Source organism: Chrysemys picta, chromosome 1 (assembly GCF_011386835.1).
Source record: "Chrysemys picta bellii isolate R12L10 chromosome 1, ASM1138683v2, whole genome shotgun sequence".
Classification (NCBI taxonomy): domain Eukaryota; kingdom Metazoa; phylum Chordata; order Testudines; family Emydidae; genus Chrysemys; species Chrysemys picta.
Genome location: NC_088791.1, coordinates 146425790 through 146446290, shown reverse-complemented (window position 1 = coordinate 146446290; position 20501 = coordinate 146425790). Strand labels below are relative to the sequence as shown.

The 20501-nt window shown below is 41.5% G+C and overlaps 1 protein-coding gene across 1 annotated transcript in view; it reads right to left on the bottom strand.

Moving 5' to 3' along the window:
* Nucleotides 1-928: 928 nt before the first annotated feature.
* WARS2 (tryptophanyl tRNA synthetase 2, mitochondrial) overlaps nucleotides 929-20501 on the bottom strand; it is an 88330-nt gene continuing 68757 nt past the window's right edge. Inside the window, exons 3-6 of the mRNA XM_008170855.4 lie at nucleotides 11080-11160; nucleotides 7871-7956; nucleotides 4590-4708; nucleotides 929-2906 (exon numbers count right to left, since the gene is read on the bottom strand). Of these exons, the coding sequence (XP_008169077.2) occupies nucleotides 2458-2906; nucleotides 4590-4708; nucleotides 7871-7956; nucleotides 11080-11160 (735 nt within the window). The 3' untranslated portion in view covers nucleotides 929-2457. The remainder of the gene's footprint in view (nucleotides 2907-4589; nucleotides 4709-7870; nucleotides 7957-11079; nucleotides 11161-20501) is intronic.

Here is a 20501-nt window from a genome sequence, read left to right as displayed (position 1 = left end):
ATTGGACACTTCTTGTTCTGATATTCTAAGACAATATAAGCATGTAATCCACCTTCTCTTTATAATGTTTATTATATATACCTCTATCATGGCCCCCCTCGTTTTCCTTGTAAAGAAGACAGTCAATCTTTTCAATCTCTTTGCCTCTAATTTTTATTCCTTACCTTTTGACCATCTTCTATTTCTGCTATAACGTTTTTAACATGGTGTCAAGTATCAGAGGGGTAGCTGTGTTAGTCTGAATCTGTAAAAAGCAACAGAGGGTCCTGTGGCACCTTTGAGACTAACAGAAGTATTGGGAGCATAAGCTTTCGTGGGTAAGAACCTCAGATGCAAGGCATCTGAAGAAGTGAGGTTCTTACCCACGAAAGCTTATGCTCCCAATACTTCTGTTAGTCTCAAAGGTGCCACAGGACCCTCTGTTGTTTTTAACATGGAGCATCCAGAAATGAACAGTATGTCTTTATCTTGAGTATTAGAGTGGTGTTATGATATTTTCAGTAGTACTTTCTACCCTATTCTTCATGAAACCTAACAATTGCCTTCTGGTCCGCTGCTGGCCACTGAGCAGAGATTTTACAATGAGCTGTCCATGACACCCACGTCTTTCCCTGTGTGTTAATTTAGAAACCAGCTACGTGTATGAATAGATGCATTTAATCCTTCCAATGTTCATTACCTTGCACTTGTTTTCTAACTGACATCACTGTGTCCATTCATATACCTCCTCTAGTCTTGACTAGCTTTAGTAATTGTCTTACCTGAAAATTCTCATCTCATTCTTCTCTTTCTACAGATCCGTTATATATAAACCCAGGTCTTAGCTTGGATGGTAGGGACATCCAATTGTGAATTTCTTGCTTTGCAATACACAGGAGCTAAAGATTCTGAGTCAGTGAACACTCATCACTTCACTCCAACCAGTAAACAAATTCATCAGCTTTTTATTTGTCTGTATTACACAGAAAAAAGATCAGTTCATGTTGATTCAGGAGCATAAAGTTGCCCTAGTTTCTTGATATAACTTCCACCTTTTCCAACTCAGGAGAAAGAAACAGTGAAGACATGTTTCAGACACTTGCATTTTCCTCTTTGCAGTACCTGCCATGATTGTGGTACTATAAACTTAGTTTAAGTTTTAATACAGTGGTTTCAAATGTGAGGCATCAACGCACTGATGCAGTGAAATTCTCCACAACAGTACAATAATTGCTTTTGCACTGCTTTAAGCACTTCTCTACCCTCTCCATTCCATTCCCTTTAGAAGAGTTTATTCCTTTTTGCCAATTTCTCCCTTTCCTTCTGCTCCTCAGCAGCAGCTCACTCATTCCGGGCTCTCTCACTGGGGCTTGGGAGGAATAAGATCTGTGGTGGCTGAGTGCAGCTCTCATTACTAGGCCTATTCATTTTAAGAAAAATACTTTGATCATAACCATGGCTTTGTAGTCAGGTAGTCACTTACACAAGCAGTTTTTGTCAATTTTACAGCCAGTTCTCTGGTTTCCCAGCCTAAAGTCATTTCCCTGCAGGACAGAGATTCTAAAATGAATCCTGTAGTTGGTGCTGGACTGACAGTGCTCGAGCCTTTACTTCTCTACAGAATAGCTGCAGAATGGACAGCTGCAGAGCAAGTTTCCCAACACAGACAGTCCCCTGCCAATGGATCTGAATCCTGACCTACTAAGATGACCTAGAAGTGAGAGGGGAGTTCAGGGTAGAGAGTACAGGTTCCATTCACTCCATGAATTCTTTACTGAGACTGCCAAAAAGAAGCAGAGTTTCAACGGTCATGGTGGTTTCTGTAATATGGACATTTGTATATCAGGAAACGGACTAAGAGCCCAACTTATTTCATACAGACTAGCTGTCATTACCAAACTAGGCTGCATTTGAACTGGGGATTTAGAGGTGAAAGACTCTCTTTCCCATTACCAATGTCCTGGGCATTCCAGTCTCTAGTATGTATTTTTATTCTGGTTATCCAGAAGCACATTCTGCCATCACATTCAGCACAGTGTAACTGTCATTGGAGTTTATGAAACAGTTGTCTTTCTCTGTGGGGTTGTGTATGTAATAGGGGAGGATTTTATGAAGCTTGTGACTTCCTCTCCTGCTGGAGCAATCAGGAATGCAGCAACTCTGACATCCCAACGACCATGTCTTCTATTTCAACTTTTTATGTTGCTCTATGAAAACAGGCAGTTAATTTGGTCAGCTTCACTGTTCTGGTTTTGTGAGTTTCTTTGGAAATTGTGTGTCTGTGCCTTCCTTTGGCCATCCAGAATGGCTTGATGCTGGTCCCATTGGATGGTGTCATAATCACATGGAAAAATCATCTCTGATTGTTTTTGTCTGATTTTCCAGGACAAAGAAAATTCTCTCTCAGACTCTGAGATGGGAGATGATGAACAAGAGCTATCTCAGGAAATAAGATAATTTTAAACTATTCAGTAGGTTCTATTGAAACCCCACTAATCTCCTTATTTCTTGATACACAGGGGAAGCTAGTTCTTTGGCTTTCTCTGCTCCAGCCTGTAAAACCTTCTCCAAGTGGGATTTGTCCTCCTGGAGCCTCTTAATTTCATTCCTGATTGGTGCAAATTTCTGAATAACTGCCTCTGCCACTATCCCTTTGTAGTGAGCAGTGTCAAGACCAACACACTGGTGCACCACTTCCTTTATGCTGAGTCCTGTTACTGCAGCATGAATGGTCACTAGATTGGAGACACCAGGACGAGAGTCTGGGTCATAGGTCACCTCAGAGGTGAAGTCAGTCACAGCCTTGCGGAATTTCAGAACAATCTCCTCTGGACTGTCTGTGATGTTGAGTGTGCCTAACTTCTGAGGGTCTGACTTGGACATCTTGGCTGTTGGATCCCTGAGAGACTTTATCTTCTTTGTTGTACCTAAAAACACAAACAGATAATGGTTTTCTATTAATGCTTATTTGGCACTTTTCTTAGGTGAATACTACAACCTATAGCAGGTTGCCCTGGCTGTTTGCCCTGCTTTAACAATTACTTTCCCAAGCATTACAAAATACACTCATCCTTGATCTTCATTCTCTCCCACCAAAAGCACCCCAGCCATTCCCCTTTCCCCCCATAATCACCCAAAGAACCTGAACCTAGTTCCCCTTCTCCCCAGTTACCTACTGCTGCTGGGATGATTCCCTGCTATGGCTCTATGCTGATTTCCCTACCAATCCACCTCCTCCTTTAGGTATCTGGTATTGGCGAGGCGAGTAACCCAGGGAGCACAAACTAGAAGTGTGTGAGGGATCCCGTAACAATGGGGAGCTGGGTCAGATCAGACTCCAGAGGAGAGTCTCAAAATGACCAGCCTCCTCACCATGAGAAGCTGTCCCACACAAGAAGCCCCTGAAACTCTCCTAGAGCTCCTTAGAAATAGCTCCCTCCCAGGTGTTATCTACTCAAAAACTAGGCAGGGGGAAAACATTGCTTAACTTTTGGCAGGGTGATAGGTGCCTTAGAAATAACTGAGACACATGCATGCATGCACGACAGGATACCAGTATTATAAAGCACTTGGCAACATTCATCTATTTACACCACTCCATTAATTCACAGTCTCTTCCCATTATTATTATTATACACAAAATGCAGTATGAGCCATTGATCTAATTACTAGAATCGCATAGCACAGAATCACAGTTGCACAGACATCACAGTATTTGTTCTCAAACTGCTCACAAGACACCGCACCAAGGTTTGTAACACCCAATATTCTCATGGGTGACCTCTCATTTTTAACTGGGGCTTTAAAGTGAAAAGAGGGCTACTAACGATATCCTGGCAAAGTAATCTTTTCTAAGGGGAGAACTCCCTGCTCCTGGGGGCTGCACATTCCTCTAGATTATGAACTAATGCAAAGATACCACACTTTTTCTGTACTCAGCTGCTCACGTTTCCTGCCACATGTGCCATTTGCTCTACAGAAAGATTCAGAAATTTTTCATGGCCTCATAATGCAAAAAATGGCTGAACACATTTTCCTCAAAATCTCCTAAGCTTTAGGCTGTGACCAAGAATGGAAAGTTTAGCTCCAATGAAGAGCCTTCTTGAAATTTACAAGCATATGTCAAAGCACCTAATGAACTTTTGTGTGCTATGGTAATGAAGGTAATAAAATAGAAACTGCTTTGCAACTTCAATTACAGCATTTACTACAAGCAAACACTATAGCGTTATGCTGGTTGGTGGTCTCTTATTCAACACCTTAATGGGCATCACAAATTGCTCCTTAATTGGCACCATCGAACATATTCTCTCCTCATGAGAGGCCCATGCCTGCAAGAGCAGGGGCTGTAACCAAGCAGGATTGAAAGGCAGTAGCAGAGCATTGGGGGATGAGGGGCGGGGCAGGACTGGAATAGCAGATACTGTACACATTCCTTTCTGGGGGTTTTCAAAGCCCCATATTCATTATATTCTATTAATCAACTTTGCCATCAGTTTGCCCCCTTTTCCACAATTGCTCCCACATAGATTTACCTTACCTGTAAGTTAAACCTCAACCCTTAATAACACACTACAATCTAGTATTTAACCACACATCTCCCTACTCACTTAAAATGGCTTTGGGCACAGGAAAGAAGTTTCCATATTTCTTGTTAAAGTGTTGTGCTATATCTCGAGCCAGTTCCAGGTGCAGGACTTGATCTTCTCCAACAGGAACATGTGTTGACCTTTTAATAAAAGACAGATACAGGAAACTCAGCAACATTCTCTGGTTCTATTGAAACGTTACCTGAGACTGTCACAGCTCCTGCCATAGTTGAGGGCCAGACAGAGCCAAATGTTCAATCACAGCTAACTCACTCTCTTCTGGGTGAACAAGATTCCATACGGCTCCTGTCTAATACGGTTCTGCTGTGTCTGATGGGATGAAATGCAGATTCAGCAGCAAAAGAACAGCCTTTTACCAAAGTTTGAACGTAAATGGGAAATATACCAGAAAGAGTAACAATACTAGCATGTACACTTGCATTCTGCAAGCATCTCCCACTTTCCATAAGATTTCTACTACCCACTGTCTTCTATTCATTCGTGGATTTTAAGGACAGAAGGGACCGTTTGATCATCTAGTTTGATCTCTTGTATAACATAGGTCATACAAATTTATTCAATTACTGCTGTGTTGAAGCCCAATAACTTGTATTTGGCTAAAGCATATCTTCCATAATGATATTCAGTCTTGATTTGCAGACTTTAAGAGATGGAGAATCCATCACTTTCCCTGGTGTTATTTTCCAATGATTAATCGCCCTCACTGTTAATCTGTGATTTTTTAGATGAGATATAGACTTGAAATCATGTCCTCTTTTGTTTATTAAAGCTTCCACTGCACTTTCTAAAGAGTTGGTGTATGTTAAACCAAGTCCTGGCCAAATTCTAATTTACATTCTGCGTCTCTAAATACCCAGACAATTTCAATTCAATATGGTATTCTTTATTTATGATCCTAAACTACAGGGGGTCAATCTCTTCACCCCTCTACCCACCAAAGAGTAATCAGGACAAGCTAAAAACTGTTACAGTAGCCCATAGGAAATCACAGTGTCTTACAACACAGAAAAAACAGTTACCTTAATCAATACACTTAAGCAGCCCAAGAGGAACATTTCCATATGCCAAAATGGTTCCAGAATCACAAAGTTATCCCACTGACCTGAAAACATATTGTGTTTCTATAAATGCCTCTGCATGACTTTCTTTCTTTCTGATTTTCTTTTGTTAGTTTTCTTGCTGTCTTTGCTCCTGCTTCTCACATGCTATTTATTTACCTTCTATTAATTTACTTTTTTTTCCTTCTCCCTAATCCTCTTTTTCCTCCTAGGTCACGTCAGTTGGTTTTTGTTTCTCCCTCGCTTCCTCCCCCTACTTCATTTATTTTGTTTGTGGTATTTTATTTGCTGAATCTTTTCTGCCATTTTTATGTGTCCTTATTTCTGCAGTTAGTTTTGCTTTGTACCATTTCAGTGTCTGCTTTTCCTGCTCTTCCTTCTATGACTGCTGCTCCTTTCCTAATTATCCATTTTCTCTTGCCTCTTGTCCCATTTCCTATAATTTTGAATATAAAAGATCTCTCTTGATAAATATACATCTTTTAATATATGTGCTCTCTCTCTCACACCTCCTTATTTTGTCATCTATTTTCAGTCAGCCAGGACTTAACATGCAAAAATTGAGCTAAAATGAGCACTGATAATCAAAAGTACAGAATCTTACTACACAGAGATGGGAAAGATCTAGGTAGTTCAGTCCATCCCAGGGCCCAGTGCAGAATGGTTTCTGATAGTGAAGTTGCCAGTGTTTTGTCCAGTGTTTTGTTTATTAAAATTACTTTAGTTGATGGGGCTTCTATTATTCCTCTTGGGGAACTATTCAACTATCAAACAGATCTCAGTTAAGAAGTTTTTTCTAATATTCAAATTACATTTTCCCTTTACTTTTACCCCAATATTCCTAATTATGATACATATAAACTAGCAATATCATCCCTAAGTCTTTTGACATGACTGTTTTCCCTCCCATTGACTCTATGCTTTGGATTATTTTACCCGAGATGTATTTTTCAGGCAGAAGCCTTGTTATTCCTGCCTACTCTATATTCCCAAACCCTCCATGCCCTTTTGTATCATTTCTTTGTCCTCACAGGAGTTGACGAACCCACACAACTCAATATAATCTGCAAACATGATGCACTACTTACTCTCCCTTGGAGATTCATTAATTAAGATTTTACATATTACCCGACTTAACTATGCTTCATTCACAGATGCAACCTTCCTCCACATTACTAGCTCTTGATTTCAGTCTCATGAGTCAGCCTAGGAACTAAAATCTCAGCCGTGTATGGGGAGAATAGAGTGTAGAGTGGAACCATCAAGAAGCTGGAGTGAAGTGGTATAGGAGTCAGACTGCTAGCACTGGGTAGGTGGGCAGGGAGAGGAAGAGGGATTAGGTTTACAAGAGATGTGCGGGAAGAACCAGGAAAAAAAGAATGAGTAACTGAAAGAAGGATATTGTCTACATTTCCTCAGTACAGTAAACTTCTCCTCAGGGATGTAAAAAAGAGTTACAATGTGAAAAAAAAATGCTACTTCATAGTTTCCCAATTTGCAGAAGACTTCTTCAAATATTGTGCCATATGGCTACATGACATCCTGATGTAATGCCAGGCATTACACCTCATGTCAAAGCTGGGATCTCTGCTAATCTTACATCGAAGATAATTGACTAGTATAGAACTATGCTTCTGTAATGGGTCTCAACTTTCTCATGAAGGCAACACATGAGGTTTAGCTTCCCCTTTGTGCAGAGAACTCCTCCCCCACTGACACAGCATAATCTATGCCAGAACTTGAAAAAAATGTAAATGAATTTAATAGTGGTGTAAAGTGCCCAACTGAAAGGTCTGGACACTAAATCTCTCTAGCTTCATAACAGGTCCATCATGGGAAGTAACAACATGAATCAGCCCTGATCTTGAGGATCCACAACTAGTTTAGTCTCTGTGGCCCATTCAGTCAATCAATCCAACGCAACAGCTAAATGGGCCAATTGGTGTTAGTTTTATTGGTGATTTCAGGGACATGCACTAAATTGTTCTGAGGTGACCAACTCTTCTTAGACAATACCATCCAATGGCTTTCTAGTGGCCTGATATTTAACCACTATCAACATGAGCAAGATTTTAATCAGTGACTGAAAGACGAAAAGGTTTCATCCATTCCCAGTCCTCTCAGCTATTCACGCCCTTTGGTATTTAACATGTTGACCCAAAGAACTTTCATCTTACAGCAGTTGAACAGACGTTGCCTGTGGGCTCACATTCTGTCTCTTACTTGTACAGCAGAATATCTGCAGCTTGAAGCACAGGGTATGTAAACAGACCAACGGTTCCTTCATAATTCTGGCTGGCATTCTTTACCTGTTTGCAAAAGAAAGACATAGGGAAATCATCCATTTGGCTAATGATGTCAATGTCTGATTTTGATTTTTTTGGTTTTAAGTTTCAGTTAGTGAGTCTGCTTCGTTCACTGACTGTGTCATTCTAGCAAAGAAGCATTCCTAACAGAATTTGTGCTTTTTCAATGCTCAGTGCTACTTACTGCTCATGGATCCGTTATTTTCTAGAGATATTTATAGATCTCGTCTCATAATATTTGTTCTGTTATTTTACTAGGGAGATATATTAGATGTGTGGGATGGTAACAGCCAAACTCACTCCTTTTTTGTTTTTGTTTGTTGGAAGACTGGTATGCAGCACTTGTTTTTATACAAAGTCCTGGTACCCTCCAGATTAACCCACCTTTTTGTAAATAGTTATCAAAGGTTCAAAAGTTCAATACCTAATTCCTTTATCACCCTAGATGCATATCATCTGGACCAGCTGGTCTGTAGATGTTCAAGTATCTAGTTTCCTGCTTTTTGTTTTAACTGTAGCTACATTTAAAAAAAATCCTTAAAATCTGTCCAGACTTCCTCATATTTTCCTATATCTTTTCCCTCTCCCCGTCATCCAGATCATACTCTCCTGTCTCCATCTCCAGGCTCTTAAATACGGGGGACCTGATGCCAAGCACCTGCAGCTCCTATTTGTGGGTTTTAAAAGTCCAACCACTTATACTTAGATGCCTAAATACGGCTTTACAAGTCTAACTTGAGAAACTCAGGTTTGAAAAGCTTGGCTTTAATCTAAGTTTTGCATTAACACTATTTGTTGCATTTAAATTTGAATGAGTTTATTTAATTAAGAAGAAAAAACAGGAAGGGGGAAAAAACCACCCACAAACATCTGGAGGTATTTAGCCTGCTCCAGTTGTGAACTCTGTGAACTAAACTGCTCTGGATTCTTTTTTTCTTCTCATTGTTTGTCTCTCTCCTGATTCCTTGTAAAACAGACTTTCAGGTTCGGGGCCCCTTGCCACACCCCAATACAGGTAGCACCATAGGGTTGGCCCAATCTAGGCCCCAGCCTCTTAGCCTCACCTCACCCTTGCAGGCCTTCTTACTTGGTTTATGGGTGGGGAAAAGCAAAAGTTCAAACTCAACAGAGAAGCCCCTCCTGGCGTCAGGTCAGTGACACCACCTTACTTCAGGGGTGCCTAGAGAGCAGCTTTACTGGAGTTCTTCCAGCCAGGTAGCCCAATCACTCTCTTCCTGCCAGGCTTGCCTCTGGGGCTCATTGGACTCTTCCCAGAGAGGTAGTGATATCTAAACAGTCAAGTTAAGGCCTCTCTGACCCTCCTATAGTCCTGGGCTGCTGCCAAATCAAGTTCATGGCATTCAGTTTGAGCCGGTCCTGACAGATGGCACCAATAGCATGGCTCTGAGGACCATGCCACGGCAGATGCCACCTGCTCAAAAGTAGTGAAAAATCTCTTGAGGTCCCCTGGTGGTGCCCACCTTAGACAGCTTCACAGGGACGGGTGTTGAGTTGGGGGGCCCAGGATTAGTGGCCACCACAGCCCTGGGTGACCCTAGAGGTTGGAGAACTGACAGCATCTGTTGCTCCAGGTTCTGTTGTTGAGGTTAGCGTGTGGCTAATTCCCTTATCAGCTATTGCTGCTGCTGCCCCAGCTGTTGCTGGATTGCAAGCTGTTGAAGCAGCTGCTGCTGTTTTTGTTGTAGGTTGGCCTGACGCTGCTGGTTTTCTGTGACGCATTTTAACAGCCATTCCAGATCCATTACAAGGTTATTTCTGTCAGGATTTTCTCAACCTCAAACCTCTCCTCTCCTTTTCCCCACTCCCTGCCCCCTTTTCCCCTCCCTTTCAGCAGAGCTGACCAAGTGCCCGCATTCTCCACCACTTGTAAGAGATTCTTTCTGGGGTACTTCTCTAGCTGGGTCGGGGCCCCTTGCCATGCCTAGTTACCGCCACAGGGTCGGCCCAGTCAAGACCACAGCCTCTTAGCCCTTGCAGTGGGCCCCACCCTTGCAGACGTCTTACTTTGTTTATGGGTGAAGAAAAGCAAAAGTTCAAAGTCAACAAAGAAGCCCCTCCAGGGGTCAACAACAAAAAAAGGTCAGTGGCACCACCTTACTTCAGGGATGCCTGGGTAGCAGCTTTACTGGAGTCCTTTGGGCTTAGCCCAATCACGCTCTCCTTGCCAGGTTTGCTTCTGGGGCTCACTGGACTCTTCCCAGAGCTGGGGGTCTCGGGCATGGTGGAGGTTCCTCCTGCTGCTTCAGGAGACTCTCCAGCCGCTCCATTCTCAAGGCTTCCCCCTTGCTGACTGCAGCTTCCTCCTCTGAACACTTTCCGCCCTACCATGCATGGTTGGAAGGGCCAGAGAGGTGGGGCTACCTTGGCACTGAACCTCCCTAGCACCTTCCCTGTCAGTGTGGGGTTTATACACCCCAGCACACTTCTGATTTCTCTTCTTGTTAAATAAAGAAAACACAAAGAAATTAAATGCAAAAAATAGTGTTGATGCAATACTAAGAAATTAAGCACATATGTCATGAATGGCAAAAGGGAAGATTTTTCAGAACATCAACTCAGCCACAGTCATCTTTAGTAATGTTTATTTCGGTATCCCTTTTAAAATGTAAACCTTAATATATTCCATACCATACAACACACAGAATAGCTAACTAATGTTACAGAAGACTTACTTATGGAATTTCCTTACTTGTGACTGCTTGATTTTTTAGCCTTAATGTTCTGTTGTAGTTCTTGCATTTTATTATTTTACTAGGCTTGAAATAAGAACTTTAAGGATTTTGATAAATGATTAAAAATACCAGTCTATAACTGAAAACCTTCTTTAACTGCCTCTGTATTCTCTGCTTATACAGGTATGCTACTTTGTAACCTCCCACAGCAGCAGCCTCACAATATACAGTTATGTCTCCTATAGTAATAGCATTGTACGGGGTTGTTTTCTTTCCTCTTCCTGAAGTGACTCCATCACCTTTTAGTAAGGATGACTGGCCCAGTGTTTATGGTCCACAGGCAACAGAAATTTTTACAAGAAGGACAATACTGTTGTTATTAAATTTCCTTAAATATCCTTTTAGTTTAATATGCTGATCATACAAACCTTACCTTCCACTGTGGAAAGCTTTGTATACGTGGCATACTAGTTAAGCACCCAAGAATCCAACCGAGTTCTGTATGTTCAGGCACCTAAAAAAAAAAAAGCCGTAAGAAATCAGACTAGGTTGAATGTATTTTCACCTGCACACATCATTTCCAGAGAAAGTACAGACAGTAAAGGCTATCAAACCACAGAGTAGTAAGATTACTTTATTTTTGGCTATCATTTTTTCAGTGAGTTTAGTGCTGGTGAGAAGTAACAGAGAGCCCTGGTGGCTGAAGAACCTATATTGATTCATAGTACAAGTACAACTCCTGCAGCAGCAGTACAAGCTTCCCCACCCTACCTGGTCAGCCTGCCCTAACTGACCAAGAAAGAAAACCGTGGAGGTGAGACAGGTTTTTAATTTTCATGTTCATTCAGATCTTGGCCTTTATGCTGAGAATTCCAAGGGCTAGGGGCTAGGGATTACAGCACAGGACTGTTAGTCAGATCCCCTTGCTTCTAGTCCTAGCTCCAATATTAATTTGCTGTGGGAGTCAAACACATCTCTGTGCTTCAGTTGTCCTGTCTGTAAAATGGGGACAACCTAGACCTCTTAAGTATTCTGGATTTTGTGGCATGCTCTACATTTTGGGTTAATCAGCCTGCCTGTTCTGCAGCACCAAAGGCAGGAGATGTTTTGCAAATGAAAGAGGAAGACTGACTCAAAATATCGATTGACTAAGGGAAGGATGCATGGGGCAGAGAGCCAGGATGGCATATCTAATGTGGGACTACAACCACCAAAACGCCTTCAGGAAATGAAATGATGAACACATTTTAGCATCTGTAAGACTAGATTAGATGATTTTTAAATATATTTTAGATTTTTTTCTTTCCTAATGGTGTCACTCACTACAGGGCAGAGTTAAGGTTGTTTGGTGCCCTCACATTTCTATGTCTTAACGTGTTAAACTTTAACAGGAATCCTAACCTTAATTCTGAATTTCCTGGGTTTATAATGCATGTTTTGGAAATAATTACAACATTGCTGTATTAAACCCCCCCACCATGAATCATTGATGTGTATTTTTAATCTTAACTCCATTTTAACAGTTTTTGTCTGGACGTAATTTATGAGGTACAATGTGAGGTGCAACAAAACACAGGTGTTCCACTTCTGATCATTTGCCACACATTTCAGTTGCCTCTATCACATGCTGGCAGGTCTGAAGGTTGAGAGGTATGATAATAACTAGGACAGAGGGGTTGAGAAACATGCTTGTGTTTCGATCTAAGAGCTCAGATAAAAAGCATTAAAAAGTGCTTATTAACAAGTGGGACAATTACTAATATCATCTGCAGAAATCATTTTGGTGTTGTATGGAGACTTGGAAAAGGACCGATTCCATCACTGACTAAATTTAATATCCATCAAATAGCCCTAAGATTGTAATTACTTTTGGTCACTAATGTTATGGTCCAAGCTGAACTGATGAACTGAGGTGAATAGCTCAGGAACTGATTACAATGACATGAAGCCTCCCAGACCTTCTTTTTTTTTATTCCTTCATGTTCATTTGCCTGCCTGGCTTTAGTACACAAGGCAAAGGGTGACAAAATGGCAGCAAATGTGTCCTCTATGCAATATGCAATGTAAACTGAGCTGGATGGAACTGACTTAACCCATGCCTATTTCATTTAGGAGGAATCACCATCTGGTACAAAACAATTTATCGTTTCTTTCTTCTAGTCACAAAGAGGGGATGTTTTTCTGCTGCATTGGTGTTGACAAGGACTCTCTTCCAAAGCAACGGATTTCACTATATGCCTCTGTCATGCCTCCCTCCCACAACCAAGGCTGCATGTGCCTACTGTGCCAGTGGCTTTGACATCCCATGTGTTACCGGAACACTGAGCGATCAGCCATTCTGCAGCCCTGGCTCTAAGCAGTGAGTTACATTCACTTCTAGCCCCCAAAGCCACATGAAGCATGGTCCATTATTAATACAAAGTGGTAAGAATACATGCTAGTGTAAAGAAGAAAGGCTGGGGGGGAGGAGGGAGGAAGCGCAAAGAAGCATGGAAGAAACAAAGAAAAACAATCACACAGGGTAAAATAAATAAAAGGCTTGTTAACTCATTGTCCCAATACTGCTTAGTACGCTCAGCAGTGATGGATTACAAAGCGCCAGAGCTGCAATCAGTGAAGTCAAGTAGTATCCTTGGAGGAACTTGATTTGTATAAATGGAATTAAATTCATTTAAAATATTGCAGGAAGACTTCTCTATGCTACTAAACAAGGGACCATGGAGTTAATTCATATACAGGAACTCCTCACTTAAAGTCATCCCTGTTAACGTTGTTTCGATGTTAAGTTGCTGATCAATTAGGGAACATGCTCGTTTAAAGTTGTGAAATGCTCCCTTCTAACGTCATTTGGCAGCCGCCTGTTTTGTCCACTGCTTGCAGGAAGAGCAGCCCCTTGCAGCTAGCTGGTGGGGGGTTGGAACCAGGGTGGACCAGCCTTTTGTTTGGTGAAAAAAATTTCCCTGGAACCTAACCCCCTCATTTACATTAATTCTTATGGGGAAACTGGATTCGCTTAGCATCGTTTCGCTTAGACACATTTTCAGGAACATAAATACAACGTTAAGTGAGGAGTTCCTGTTATAGAAAGAAACAGTCAAAAGTAAAAAAGACATGCCCCATTGCTTTATCACTGTCAATTAATTTTCAGTAGCTTTGTATCAAATTTCATAACATTTATCATGCTAATATTAATGAAGAGCAAGACCTTCGATACACAAACAGCTCATTCCACAAAAGGCAATAGCTTCAAAAAACTCTTTGATGAAGGTCCTGTTCTTTCTGAAAGAAGTAACTGAAATGCTGAGGATCCTATCTAAAAACCTGGGAAACTAATACACAAAAACACAGTATTGTGTATCAGTTAAGGCTGTTCTATACATAAAATACTTCACATAAAATCTAGGGCTGTCAAGTGATTAAAAAAATTAATCACGATTAATCGCGCTGTTAATAATAGAATACCATTTATTTAAATATTTTTGGATGTTATCTACATTTTCAAATATATTGATTTCAATTACAACACAGATTGTACAGTGCTCACTTTATATTTATTTTTTATTATAAATATTTGCACTGTAAAAAACGAAATAGTATTTTTCAATTCACTTAATACAAGTACTGTAGTGCAATCTCTTTATCATGAAAGTTGAACTTACAAATGTAGAATTATGTACAAAAAATAATTGCATTCAAAATAAAACAATGTAAAACTTTAGAGCCTACAAGTCCATTCAGTCCTACTTCTTGTTCACCCAATTGCTCAGACAAACAAGTTTGTTTACATTTGCAGGAGATAATGCTGCCCACTTCTTGTTTACATCACCTGAAAATGAGAACAAGCGTTCGCATGGCACTGTTGTAGCTGGCATCGCAAGATATTTACTTGCCAGATGCGCTAAAGATTCATATGTCCCTTCATGCTTCAACCACCATTCCAGAGGACATGCGTCCATGCTGAAATGGGTTCTGCTCGATAACGATCCAAAGCAGTGCGGACCGACACATGTTCATTTTAATAATCTGAGTCAGATGCCACCATCAGAAGGTTGATTTTCTTTTTTGGTGGTTCAGGATCTGTAGTTTCCGCATTGGAGTGTTACTCTTTTAAGACTTCTGAAAGCATGCTCAACACCTCGTCCCTCTCAGATTTTGGACGGCACTTCAGATACTTAAACCTTAGGTCAAGTGCTGTAGCTATCTTTAGAAATCTCACATTGGTACCTTCTTTGCATTTTGTCAAATCTGCAGTGAAAGTGTTCTTAAAACAAACAACACATGCTGGGTCATCATCTGAGACTGCTAGAACATGAAATATATGGCAGAATGCAGGTAAAACAGAGCAGGAGACCTATACATTCTCCAAGGAGTTCAGTCACAAATTTAATTAACAATTTTTTTTTAACGAGCGTCATCACCATGAAAGCATGTCCTCTGGAATGGTGGCCGAAGCATGAAGGGGTATACGAATGTTTAGCATATCAGGCACGTAAATACCTTGCAATGCTGGCTACAGAAGTGCCATGTGAACGACTGTTCTCACTTTCAGATGACATTGTAAATAAGAAGCGGGCAGCGTTATTTCCCATAAATGTAAAGAAACCTGTTTGTCTTAGCGATTGGCTGAACAAGAAGTAGGACTGAGTGGATCTGTAGGTGCTAAAGTTTTACATTGTTTTGTTTTTGAATGCAGTTATGTAACAAAAAATAATCTACATCTGTAAATTGCACTTTCACGATAAAGAGATTGCACTACAGTACTTGTATGAGGTAAATTGAAAAATACGATTTCTTTTGTTTATCATTTTTACAGTGCAAATATTTGTAATAAAAATAATATAAAGTGAGCATTTTCTACTTTGTATTCTGTCTTGTAATTGAAATCAATATTCCTGAAAATGTAGTAAAACATCCAAAAATATTTAATACATTTCAATTGGTATTTTATTGTTTAACAGTGTGATTAAAACTATATTTAATCACAATTAATTTTTAAAATCGTGATTAATTTTTTCAGTTAATCGCATGAGTTAACTGTGATTAATCAACAACACTAATAAAATCTAAAAATAAAGTGACATGAAAAGTTAAGTCTATCATAACATACATAAGAACGGCCGTACTGGGTCAGACCAAAGGTCCATCTAGCCCAGTATCTTGTCTACCGACAGTGGCCAATGCCAGATGCCCCAGAGGGAGTGAACCTAACAGGTAATGATCAAGTGATATCTCTTCTGCCATCCATCTCCACCCTCTGACAAACAGAGGCAAGGGACACCATTCCTTACCCATCCTAGCTAATAGCCATTAATGGACTTAACCTCCATGAATTTATCCAGTTCTCTTTTAAACGCTGTTATAGTCCTAGGGTACGTCTACACTACCCGCCGGATCGGCGGGTAGTGATCGATCTATCGGGGATTGATTTATCGCGTGTAATGTAGACGCAATAAATCGATCCCCAATGCTCTCCCGTCGACTGCTGAACTCCAGCTTAGCAAGAGGCGGAAGCAAAGTCAACGGGGGAGCGGCGGCTGTCGATCCCGCGCCGTGAGGACGCAAAGTAAGTGATTCTAAGTCAATCTAAGATACGTCGACTTCAGCAACGCTATTCTCGTAGCTGAAGTTGCGTATCTTAGATAGATCCCCGCCCAGTGTAGACCAGGCCCTAGCCTTCACAACCTCCTCAGGCAAGAAGTTCCACAAGTTGACTGTGCGCTGTGTGAAGAAGAACTTCCTTTTATTTGTTTTAAACCTGCTGCCCATTAATTTCATTTGGTGGCCCCTAATTCTTGTATTATGGGAAGAAGTAAATAACTTTTCCTTATCCACTTTCTCCACATCACTCATGATTTTATATACCTCTATCATATCCCCCCTTAGTCTCCTCTTTTCCAAGCTGAAAAGTCCTAGCCTCTTTAATCTCTCCTCATATGGGACCCGTTCCAAACCCCTAAACATTTTAGATGCCCTTCTCTGAACCTTTTCTAATGCCAGTACATCTTTTTTGAGATGAGGAGACCACATCTGCATGCAGTATTCAAGATGTGGGCGTACCATCGATTTATATAAGGGCAATAAGATGCTCTCCGTCTTATTCTCTATCCCCTTTTTAATGATTTCTAACATCCTGTCTGCTTTTTTGACTGCCGCCGCACACTGCGTGGACATCTTCAGAGAACTATCCACGACGACTCCAAGATCTTTTTCCTGATTCGTTGTAGCTAAATTAGCCCCATCATATTGTATGTATAGTTGGGGTTATTTTTTCCACATTAAATTTCAGTTGCCATTTTGTTGCCCAATCACTTAGTTTTGTGAGATCTTTTTGAAGTTCTTCACAGTCTGCTTTGGTCTTAACTATCTTGAGCAGTTTAGTATCATCTGCAAACTTCGCCACCTCAGTTTTTCCCCTTTTCTCCAGATCATTTATGAATAAATTGAATAGGACTGGTCCTAGGACTGACCCTTGGGGAACATCACTAGTTACCCCTCTCCATTCTGAGAATTTACCATTTATTCCTACCCTTTGTTCACTGTCTTTTAACCAGTTCTCAATCCATGAAAAAACCTTCCCTTTTATCCCATGACAACTTAATTTACCTAAGAGCCTTTGGTGAGGGACCTTGTCAAAGGCTTTCTGGAAATTTAAGTACACTATGTCCACTGGATCCCCCTTGTCCTCATATTTGTTGACCCCTTCAAAGAACTCTAATAGATTAGTAAGACATGATTTCCCTTTACAGAAACCATGTTGATTTTTGCCCAACAATTTATGTTCTTCTATGTGTCTGACAAATTTATTCTTTACTATTGTTTCAACTAATTTGCCCGGTACTGACGTTAGACTTATTGGTCTGTAATTGCTGGGATAACTTCTAGAGCCCTTTTTAAATATTGGCGTTACATTAGCTATCTTCCAGTCATTGGGTACAGAAGCCGATTTAAAGGACAGGTTACAAACCATAGTTAATCATACAGCTTAAGAGAACGTACCACAACCTTAACTCTGCCCCAGCTCGGATGTCAGATTTCCAGCACTGCCTTCTCCAGACTCTTGAATGAATGCAACTTTACAGAACTGCAGAAAAGTGATGGTGTAGGGACTGAGGGAGTATGGCCTGTTTGTGGTGGAGATAAGATGGTGGAATTCGGGGAGGAGATGATGGAAGGTTGGCATCCCATTCTCTGTCACATCATCACCTGACCTGAGATACTGACAAGGCCCTGTCTATAACTGTAACAGTTAGACAATTTTAATTACAACCTAATTCTTCAAGTGTAAACTATGCATGAGTTAGTTTAACTTTTTCTAAATTTTAAGGAGACCTGGGTTCACATCCCAGCTCTGCCACTTTTATTCCTAGGTAATCTCAGGCAAGTCACTTCCTTCCCTGTGCCTCAGTTTTGCCATCTGCAAAATGGGGATAGTAATACTGACCTCCTTTGTAAAAGAGCTATGGACGAAGTACATTATATAAGAGCTAGGTACTATTATTATTTAAACTTTTTGGAACTCCTAAACCATTTGAAGTATTTCCCCACAATTCTAATTTTACTCTACAAATATGAATGATTATCTGTTTTGCTTTTTTAAAAAAACAGGCCCAGGGTTGTTTTTTATTTTTGAATAGCAGGCAGCTTGATATGCCCCTTCAACAGAGGAATGGGTCTCTACCTTAACTATGGCTCCATTATTTTGGTAGGATCTGAGAGCAGAGGTCTAGAATCCAGGCCTGCAGGAGCCCTGGAACTCTGACATTGCCTCATCATCACCAAGTGAGACAGCAAAGCACCATCTCCCTAAACTTGAAGATTTGGCCCCACAGAATATTTTATTGGAGCACCCAAGGCCTGCGGCCGCCTGAATGGCTCACATCTGCTACTTAAGCCAGGAAGTGATGCGGGTGGGCTGTCCAAGCAACTGTGTAGACTTTCTGCTGCTGCTACACTGGACCCTGCTCTCACCTACCTCCTGCAGTCATGATCCCACCAAGTTCCTGATTCATGCTCTGCTCCTGACCTAAGCCTCTCGCTCCTAACTCCTGCCTTGCTCTTGCTCCTTGCCTCTCTCTGGTTCCTGTCCTTTCACTTTGCTCCTGACCATCGGCTGTCAGTCCTGGCTCTGCCTTGCAGTTCTGACTTCTGACTCAAACTCTGGCTCAATCCTTTGCTCTGGCATTTGGTATCTAACCCCAGCTCCAATCCTCAGCTTTGACTCCTGGTCCTGACTTTGGCTCAGCCCCCAGGCTTTGGTACTTAGCAGTTGACCCCAACTCTCCCCCGCACTTCTGTTCCCTGACCTGGATACCTGCTCTGCCCACTAGACATGACTCCTGCTCTGACTGCTAGGCCAGACTGCCCACATTCTGGTTCCTGACATTTTACATACATGAAACCGACTGGAAAAGCATATGTCTCATCTGCCTCTAGGAGCCAGTCCACATAGAGGACAGCAGCCTAATACTGCTACCAGTTACTCCATCAGTTCAAAGTGATTCACATCTGTGCTGGTGATAGAGAGGTTCCTTACCAGTAACTGGCGTTCTTCAAATGTATTGCACCTGCATATTTGCTATGGAATCTTTCTAAAGAGTAGTGTGTATTGGGGTCAACTGCCTCTCTCTGCCCTTCCCTTGTGGAGGATCCAGAAGTTATTAAAGGGGCAACCAAAGACCCTAACCACAGAATCATAGAATATCAGAGTTGGAAGGGACCTCAGCAGGTCATCTAGTCCAACCCCCTGCTCAAAGCAAGACTAATCCCCAAACAGATTTTTACCCTAGCTCCCTAAATGGCCCCCTCAAGGATTGAACTCACAACCCTGGGTTTAACAGGTCAATGCTCAAACCACTGAGCTATCCCTTCCCCCCTTTCAGCTCTTTCCCCTAATTTTGGAATTATTTACCTTAGACTCTGAAGAAGTGAGGGTGGGGGGGAGGAGAGTGAATATAGAGAGGCAGTGCATTCAAAGACCAACAATTAATTGTAGGTAGCCTCTTTCCTTACAGTGGCTTCCACATATTTCCACCTGTTGGAGATTAATGAGCACTACCCTTCCCCCCATGACTCTGGAACACAGGCTGAGGAGTTCTAAGTGAACAAAGACTCAGAATTGCCAAAGTGAGCATCAGTTCTGGATGGCAAGTCAAGATATATCAGAAGGGACCACAGCTCTGTTCTCTCAGATCAGAATGCAAGGGACAATATTTTATTTAGTTTATTTTTTTGGTGCTTTAAGTACATATAGCGCTTCAAGTACAGTAACTCCTCACTTAACGTTGTAGTTATGTTCCTGAAAAATGCGACTTTAAGCGAAACGATGTTAAGCGAATCCAATTTCCCCATAAGAATTAATGTAAATGGGGGGGGGTTAAGTTCCAGGGAAATTTTTTTTTGCCAGACAAAAGGCATTATATACATTTTAAACAATTTTAAACAAGCAGTTTAATACAGGTATAAGTTTTAAACAATTTTAAAGAAACAATTTAATACTACAATCATCACTGCTGAGTATGAAGCTTGGTTGAGGTGTTGGAGTCAGAGAGTGGAAGAGGATGGATTGTCCGGCTGCTTCTCTTGCTGTTCTTGCAAGCACAGGCACTGACTTTGCTGGGGGCAGGGGGCTTAACCCTCGGCTCATCCACTCCACCTCTTCCCCCAAGCCCCCACCCTTGACCCGCCTCTTCTCCCCCCGCACCTCCTCCCCCTTTACTTCGCACGCTGCGTCCTCACTCCTCCCCCCTCCCTCCTGCCTGGGCAATTAGCTGGCTTGCAGCGTTTAGGAGGCAGGAGGGAGGGGGGAAGAGCGAGGACTTGGCATGCAGGCTCTCCCTCCCTCTTCTCCCTGCCTCC